At 63.1% G+C, this 7,933-nt stretch overlaps 2 protein-coding genes across 2 annotated transcripts in view; one reads left to right on the top strand and one right to left on the bottom strand.

Annotated features, from left to right (window-relative positions):
- Nucleotides 1–3,698, top strand: part of UBE2O (ubiquitin conjugating enzyme E2 O) — a 63,233-nt gene extending 59,535 nt beyond the window's left edge. Inside the window, exons 16-18 of the mRNA XM_004374134.3 lie at nt 1,253–1,456; nt 1,549–1,606; nt 1,882–3,698. Of these exons, the coding sequence (XP_004374191.1) occupies nt 1,253–1,456; nt 1,549–1,606; nt 1,882–2,552 (933 nt within the window). The 3' untranslated portion in view covers nt 2,553–3,698. The remainder of the gene's footprint in view (nt 1–1,252; nt 1,457–1,548; nt 1,607–1,881) is intronic.
- A 1,530-nt stretch (nt 3,699–5,228) lies between these two features.
- Nucleotides 5,229–7,933, bottom strand: SPHK1 (sphingosine kinase 1). The gene is made up of 6 exons (XM_004374382.1): nt 7,870–7,933; nt 7,366–7,569; nt 6,860–7,021; nt 6,689–6,783; nt 6,498–6,613; nt 5,229–6,003 (listed from the first exon to the last, which is right to left on the bottom strand). Exons 1-6 carry the CDS (start codon nt 7,931–7,933, stop codon nt 5,229–5,231), a joined length of 1,416 nt encoding a protein of 471 aa, XP_004374439.1.

Genomic DNA, 7,933 nt, shown 5'->3' on the forward strand with positions numbered 1-7,933 from the left:
GCCCTCACCCTCACCATGCACACTGCCCATGTGATGGCGCCCTCACCCTCACCAAGCACACTGCCCACATGATAGCGCCCTCTGCCGCAGCCGGCTCACCCTCACCAAGCACACTGCCCGTGTGACGGCGCCCTCTGCCGCAGCGGGCTCACCCTCACCAAGCACGCTGCCTACACTGATGGCTTTCCATGATGATGGGTTTGTGTAGTGACTCCTGATGAAGATTCTGGTGGTTTTCCAACATTTTCCCCTCGAGTTCAGATCCTCACCGTCTTTCCTCTGGCTGTGAGGCCACCCTCTGGGCTCCAAAAGCAAGTACACCCCCTCCTCACCAGCATGGTTGGCTCCAAAGACCAAGTCATTGTGCAGAACTTGTTAGGCAGGAGGCAGCCAGTCTTCGGCACAGGTGCGCCCCTCCTGTCGGGCGCCTCCCGTGTGTCTCAGGATACACTAGCAGCGGGCCCCCCTTCGCCACCACCACGGAACCCACAGGGGAGTGGTCATGGTGGTCGGGGATGGCCCACTGTCACCTGGCCATGCTCCAGGCCCCCGCATGGACTCCTCCCACAGCCCACCTCTCCACCTTCCCATTCCACCGGCCCCGGAGACGGGCCTCAGCAGCGGTGGCTCCCAGGCCTGCAGGCAGGTGAGCCGAGCCACCTGGGCCCGGCAGAGGCTGTGGAGGTGGCAGACAGACCTCTTGGGAGGAAGAGACTTCTGAGCCTCCACCCAACTTCTGCGGCCCCGGCCCCCACCGCCTCCTCGCGGCCTGGCCACCCCTGCTTCCTGCGTTCCTCCGCCCGACCCCCCAGTGGCCTGAACAGCCTCGCTCCCTCTCACAGACCTTCCTCCCCCCTCCCCTCCCCGTCAACGTGCACGACAGTCGGATGATAGACGTTTTCTGCCGTGAATGTGAAACGTCAGATAGCGAGGTAGTCGGTGGAGAACAGGTGCACGGCCCCCATTCTGAACATTCTTCCATCTGATTTGCTGTTACTGTTGCTTACCTTGTTAGGGGTCAGAGCAGGTGTCTTGAGGAATAAAATTTTAAGTAACGGTTTATGAGGAAAAAATACTGATGTAAATCCCAGTTTGGAAAATCTCCTGGGGTCGAAAGATGCTGGGTAGGTCTGCACGGAGGGGCCTGTGTTCAGCCTCTGTGGCCGGCGGTCTCGGACGCCTCCTGGGAAAGCGAGCACCGTGCCTGTGTGCCGAGCCTCTGCTGACCTCTGTTCCCCTCGCTCCCCTGCAGGACCTCTTCTCCGCCCTGATCAAGGGGCCCACCCGGACGCCCTATGAAGACGGCCTCTACCTGTTTGACATCCAACTCCCAAACATCTACCCGGCCGTGCCCCCCCACTTTTGCTACCTCTCCCAGTGCAGCGGCCGCCTGAACCCCAACCTGTACGACAACGGGAAGGTGTGCGTCAGCCTCCTGGGCACCTGGATTGGAAAGGTGAGGGCAGCACCAGCACCCCAGCCAAGCTAGGGGAGAGCAGGCAGGGGTGGGTCTTCGGGACAGTGTGACGGGGCTGTGTGTCATTCCAGGGAACAGAGAGGTGGACGAGCAAATCCAGCCTTCTCCAGGTGCTCATCTCCATCCAAGGTATGGAGGGCCGGGCCGATGGAGGGCAGGGTGACGGGAGGGCTGGGTGTCGGGGCAATGGGGAGCCAGGTGTCTGGGCGATGGGGGGCCGGGTGGTCGGGGCGATGGAGGGTTGGGTGACGGGCCGGGTGTTGGGGCAATGGGGGGCCAGGTGTCGGGGCGATGGGGGGCCCCTCCTGCTCCTGCCTGCGCCTCTGCTGTCCCTGGGTGTCAAGGCCAGGCCTGCCCTGGTGGGCTTCTTCCCGCTGAGGGACGGTGTTGCACTCCCCGCCCAGGCCTAATCCTGGTGAATGAGCCATACTACAATGAGGCGGGCTTCGACAGCGACCGGGGCCTGCAGGAGGGCTATGAGAACAGCCGCTGCTACAATGAGATGGCGCTGATCCGCGTGGTGCAGTCCATGACCCAGCTGGTGCGACGGCCCCCCGAGGTCTTCGAGCAGGAGATCCGGCAGCACTTTAGCACTGGCGGCTGGCGACTGGTGAGCCGCATCGAGTCCTGGCTGGAGACCCACGCGCTGCTAGAGAAGTCCCAGGCACTGCCCAACGGGGTCCCCAAGGACAGCAGCTCCCCGGAACCGCCCGCGGGGGCCGAGCTCTCAGACTCGGGCCGAGACGAGCCTGAGGATGGAGGGCTGGCCCCTGGCGAGGCCTCCCAGGGCTCAGACTCGGAGGGCGGCGCCCAGGGCCCGGCCTCGGCCAGGAGGGACCACACAGAGCAGACTCCGGAGGCAGCGCCGGCCACATCCGTGCCGCCCAGTGTCAAACCAAAGAAGCGGAGAAAGAGCTACCGGAGCTTCCTGCCGGAGAAGAGCGGCTACCCCGACATCGGCTTCCCCCTCTTCCCGCTCTCTAAGGGCTTCATCAAAAGCATTCGGGGGGTCCTGACACAATTCCGGGCGGCTCTGGTGGAGGCGGGCATGCCCGAGAGCACAGAGGACAAGTAGCCGCCACCCTCAAGGACAGAGTCACTCGGTCGGGAGAGGCCAGCTGCTGTCCACTCACACCTCCCGGGAGTCTCCTCTGCCCGTTTCCCCTCCCCCAAAGCTAGTCCCCCACCGCCCTCCACCCAAGGCGAGTTTGATGCTGAAGTGCAAGAAGTTTCTTGAGATGCTGCCGTTTCTATTCTAAAGCAATCTTTTGGATAGGTGGGTCCCCGTGGCAAAGGAAGCCTGAACCCTGCTGCACCCCAGGCAGAGTGTCCCGGCTCTCCTCCCTGTCGGGTCAGAGGCGGAGGCTCTGCGGCCTGACTCTGGCTTTCTGGGCCCGAGTGTGCTGCCCGCCAGCGGCAGGATGAGTGGGTGTGCCTTGCATGAAGTGTGAAATTCCCCCCAGTCTGCCTCCACCTCTTCCGCTCAACATAGCTTCCCCAGTTCCTGACCCCCCCCACTGCCACTCCCCCAGCCCCCAGCATTGGCGCTGTCCCCGGGGAGTCGTAGCTGCTGTCACTGGCTCCCGGCTGACTCTGGCCCGTTGATCCTAGAGTCCTTTTGCCTGTCGGATGTGCTCTCAGCTGGGAGCAGGCTTAGTTCAGGGGAACCCCAGGAGAGGTGGAGTGGGGGACCCGGGGCTGCTGGGAGAGAGATGGCAGTAGGTGCCTTGCCCTTCTTCCTGTCCGAGGCCGGCTGGGGACCCGGCAGTGCTGGCTTGCTGGCTTCGCCCGCTCCGCCACATCTCAGGGCCTGCGGGCGCAGGAGCAGCAGCACAGAGCCAGGGCGAGTGCCGGGGCTGCTCCCGAAGATTCTGCCCCTCCACTCTCAGAAGATGCACCTGGAGGGGCGTGGAGCTCCCAGGACAGAGCCACCCTTGCCCATTGGGTGGGAAGGAAGCGCCCCATCAGCCCTTGGCTTACCAAGTCCATCCAGGGAAAGGCGGCCAGCGGGGCACTCCTCCCGGAGACCGGCCGAGGTTTACAAGTTTTCTAAGCTTTTGATAATGTGAAGCTCCAGGCTCAGAGGTTGCTGTTGCGCAGTGCAGCGATGTAATTTTTGGTGTACGTACGTAATATTTAAGGGTGAAAAAACAAAATCTCAAGAGCAGGAATCTTAACACTTACTAGGAAAAAAAAAGAAAAAAAAAAAAGCCAAAGCATGCTGCATCTCGTTGGCCTTAAGCTGGCCCTGCGCCTGCGCTGTGCTAGCCCGGCCAGAGACACGGGCACTTGGGGCCCAGCCGGGAGCTTGCTGGAGAAACACCTGGAGTGGCTGGAGGGGCTGTGCTTCCAAGTGCGTTGTCCACGTGGAGACGGGAATGCCTGCTGCTTACGGTGTCTGTATAAAGTGCGGTGTGATAACATTTTTTTTTACTTGCATTTTTTTTTTTTTTTTTTTTTGGGTTTGGCTCATAACAATGTACAAAAAAGACAAGGTGACACCATTAAACCTGCCTCTGCCATTCACTTGGGCTCTGCTGCCTTCCTTTCTCTCGGGGCCCCTTGTGCTACGCCTCCCTCAGACACCCGCTCCCCAGGGGAAGAAAGAGACCCCATGGCCAGGCGGGGGGACTCCTGCAGACACATCTTGCCTGTCCAGTGTGCCTCAACACCTCGCATTTCTAGCCCTAGGACCTTGGGCTGGGAGGCAAGGATCCAGGATCCAGGCTGGCTGCTCAGCCCTCTGCCTCTGGGCAGGGTTGTCCTCAAGAGCCTGTGTTAGCACTGTCTGCCACCCAGCAGCTGTGGCCACCAAAGGTCTGTACTTGACCAGCCCGTTCCTCTGCTTCCGGCTGCTGGGGCATGACAGATGTGCTCTCCTGGGCTTTAGGCCAAAGTGGTTGCCTATACTGGGAGAATGGCATCTGCCCCTCTCTGCTGCTGCTTTTGTGGCTGCTGCTCCGCCCCCCTCCACAAAGACAGGTGGGGAGGGGAGGGGCAGAAGAGGCCGGCGAGCCTGTCAGGGACCCTAGAGCCCTTACCCGGATGACATCAGACTTTTTAAAAGGGAGCAGCCACTTGCCGCTTTGATTTCTGCTATCTACGTACACCTCTTGCTCCTTGCCAATTTCCCCACCGTCCCTAACTCTGAGATGTGTTCCTTTTCCTGCTAAATTAGAGAGTCCACGCGGGGTTCCGACCAGGCTTGTCAGACTAGCCGGCTGTGTGGCCTTGGGCGAGACACAACTGGCTCAAAGCCTCGGTTTCCCCATGTGTGAATGAGGTGGTTGGCCGAGCTCTAAAGTTACTCCCAGTCCCAAGGGACAGAATAGGTCTCAGGGGAGCCCATCCCTAGCCCTGTGCCCTTGAAACGAGGTGCTGGCCCAGGGAACACCATTGGGCATGGGTAGAACGCTCGGTTCTACAGCTACAGCCCTGCCTGGAGCAAGCCCACCCCGCCCTAGCCCTCCGGACAGGATGGGCAGACTGGGAACATCACTTTATTGGATTTGATTCATGAGGCAGGGCTCCCGAACAAGATGGAGCGGCTTCCACTGCAGCTGGGCCCAGCCAGCTGGACTCCAGGCCTGGCCTCATTCTGGCCTTCGTGGACACAGCCTGTCCTTCCAAAACTTGGCCTCCTTCTTCCCATGTGAGCTGCAGCCAGGCCCTCCAGTCCCAGGGAAGGAGACGGGGTCCCAGCCTCCTGGTCGACCACAGAGTAGACTAAGGCACAGCAAGGCCCCCAGAGTCACAAGGGCTGAGGTGGCGTCCGCGGAGGCCCCTGCCTGGACGAGGGCTCTGCGCACCCACTGACCATCCAGCAGCAGTCTGGGTGCACCTGGCCTTGCACAGCCTCACTAACCATCAGCTCCCCATCCACGGTAAACACGCCCCTCCCGTCCTTGGGCTCCAGGCGGAAAGCGACCACAGGCACGTACACCAGGTGGGGACAGTTGTACTCCATGTGCCTGCCCTTCTCCATGGCCAGGAAGAGACGCAGCAGCATGACCCGGGACACGCCGGCCCGCACGTAGAACAGGTGCGTGACACCGGCCGCACAGCGGCCCATGGGGGCGGTAAACATGTCACTGCCCAGATGGGAGTGCAGCAGTACCAGCACCAGCACGAAGTCCTGCTCGGGCACCACGGTCCAGTGAGCGGGCACCGGCTGGTCCAGAGGCACGAGAAGCGTGTTCACCGGGCCCCCCTGGTCCAGGGCGGGGGAGCTGGGCATCCTGGAGGCAGCCCCTCCAACAGGAAGGTAGGCCAGCTGGCCCTGGTAGGTGCGCAGGGAGGCCAGGCGCAGGAAGGTGCCCAAGGTGAATCGGATATCGCCCAGGCGCCGGTACTTCTCACTCTCCAGGTCCACGTCGGCCACGAAGCCCCAGGCCAGGCTGAGCACAGAGAAGAGGCGGAGCCCTGAGGCCGTCTGCAGGGACAGCAGGTTCATGGGGGCCAGCTGCCCGTGGCACAGCAGCCGTGTACAGTTGGTCAGGAGTTCCTCGTTAGTCACCTGCTGGTACCTGCAGGAGGAAAGCTTGACGGGGCAGGGCGGGAGCCCCACGGTCCCTCCCCTTCCTCCTCTGGAGAACTGGGGCAGGCAACGCAACCCTTGGCTGCTGGCGGGAACAGTGGCAGATGGAGACAGACAGCTGGGATCACCAGGAGAGGGCCTGGAACCGAGACTCAGGAGAAGGGAACGGAAGTTACCAGGGAAGGAGTCCCTGGGTAGGGCAAACGGTGAAGTGCTCTGCTGACAACCTAAAGGTTGGCAGTTCCGACCCACCCAGAGGCACTTTGGAAGAAAAGCCTGGCAATCTGCTTCTGAGAACTCAGCCACTGAAAACTTTATAGAGCCTGGTTCTGCTCTGACACACGTGGGGTTGCCATGAGTCGGAATCAACTCCACAGCAACAGGTTTGGTTTGGTTTTTTGGACGGGAACAAACATAAAAGAGAAGCTGGCAATAGAGTGGCACAGAGGGAAAACCGAGGCCACACTGGCCTTCAGCTCTCACCCAGAATAATAGTTCACTGAGGCTGCCAGCGCGTTGGCAGAGCCGGCAGGGAGGCTGCACAGGGGCTTCCGTATGGCGGTCTCCCAATCCGGCCGCTCCATGAGCCCGTTCACCACCTGTGGGTAGAGGGCGCCTCAGCCAGGGAAGACCCTCGCCCTGCCCGCCGTGGGGCCCTCGCGGGCCCGCCTCACCTCGTGCATCAGCCCGTCCCCGGACATGACCACCAGTGCATCCCAGCGGCCCAGCTCCTCGTGGCGCACCAGTTCCCGCGCGTGGTTCCGCCGTTCTGCGGGGAGACGCGGCTGTCAAGCCCACGCAGGGCCCTCCCTCCCCGCACCCACCGCCGCTGGGGACGCCCTCACCGGTAAGCAACAGCGTGAAGAACACTTCGGCCTTGACGAGCAGGGGCTGCACGTGGCTCCGGAAGAGCTGCAGGGCCTTGCCCTTGCCGCCGCGCGGGTTCAGCAGCACCAGCACCCGGCAGGGACGCGGGAGCTGGACCGGGGAACACCGGGGGCCGCCTGCTGGGAAAACAAACCGGGAGAGACCGCGTCCCCAACCGGCCAGCAGAGGGCTGAGGACGACAGCAAGGGCTCTGCCCGCAGTACCCGGGTAATGGACCCAACTGGGAGCCTGGCCAAGGAAGCGGCCCAAGGTGGGGGTAGGTCGGGGGCGGGGAGGCGCCGAGCGCAGCAGGGGGCCGACCTGCCCCGTACTCGGCTCCGGGCCGGCCGCTTCCGGTCGCGTGGGAGAGTGTTTCCCCAGAGTCCCCAGACCCTCTCCTTCGTACAACTGATCCCCGGCCATCCTTCCCGGCGGAGGGAGAGAGGGGTCCCGCCCACAGCCCTTCCCGCCAGGCCCCACAAACCTGGGTCCATAACCTCGACCCCCGGCTCCCTCTGCCAGGGGGTCCCCAGCGCTGTCGGGGCGCTGCCCGTGGCAGTGGCTCCTGCCCTCAGCTCCTTATCGGTGCTGCCCAGGCGGGCGTCGCGGGGCCGGCTGTAGGGCTCGCCCTCCCCGCCCCGGGCCGGGGCTGTGGGGGCGCACGCGTCATTCTCTGCGGCTGCCGGATCTGAGAGAGAGGAAGAGACCGCGCTGGCGGAGGCCGGGGCCGCGGCTCACCGAGGTAGCGGGCGGCCGGCTCGGTCCCTGGGCCACGCGCGGTGAACCGCGCGTGCGGCGGACCCGGTTTTCCGGGAGATCCAAAGAGCCGAGGGCCGGTGCCACCAAGGGGGTCCCCGTCCTGGGAAAGAGCCCCCACCCACCGAGGCGAAGGGTCTCTTCCTGGGTGCTTTCCTCTTCGGAGCCTCGGGTTCCGGCCCGACGGATGAGCCAGAGCCCCGTGGGTCTCTTCGTCTGCCCAGCTCCTCACCCTGAGTGGCTGCCAGGGGGAGAGGGTTCCACTTACGTAAAAATCCCAGAACTTGGGCGGACAT

This window comes from Trichechus manatus, unplaced genomic scaffold (genome assembly GCF_000243295.1).
Source record: "Trichechus manatus latirostris isolate Lorelei unplaced genomic scaffold, TriManLat1.0 scaffold00028, whole genome shotgun sequence".
In the NCBI taxonomy this organism is placed as follows: Eukaryota; Metazoa; Chordata; class Mammalia; order Sirenia; family Trichechidae; genus Trichechus; species Trichechus manatus.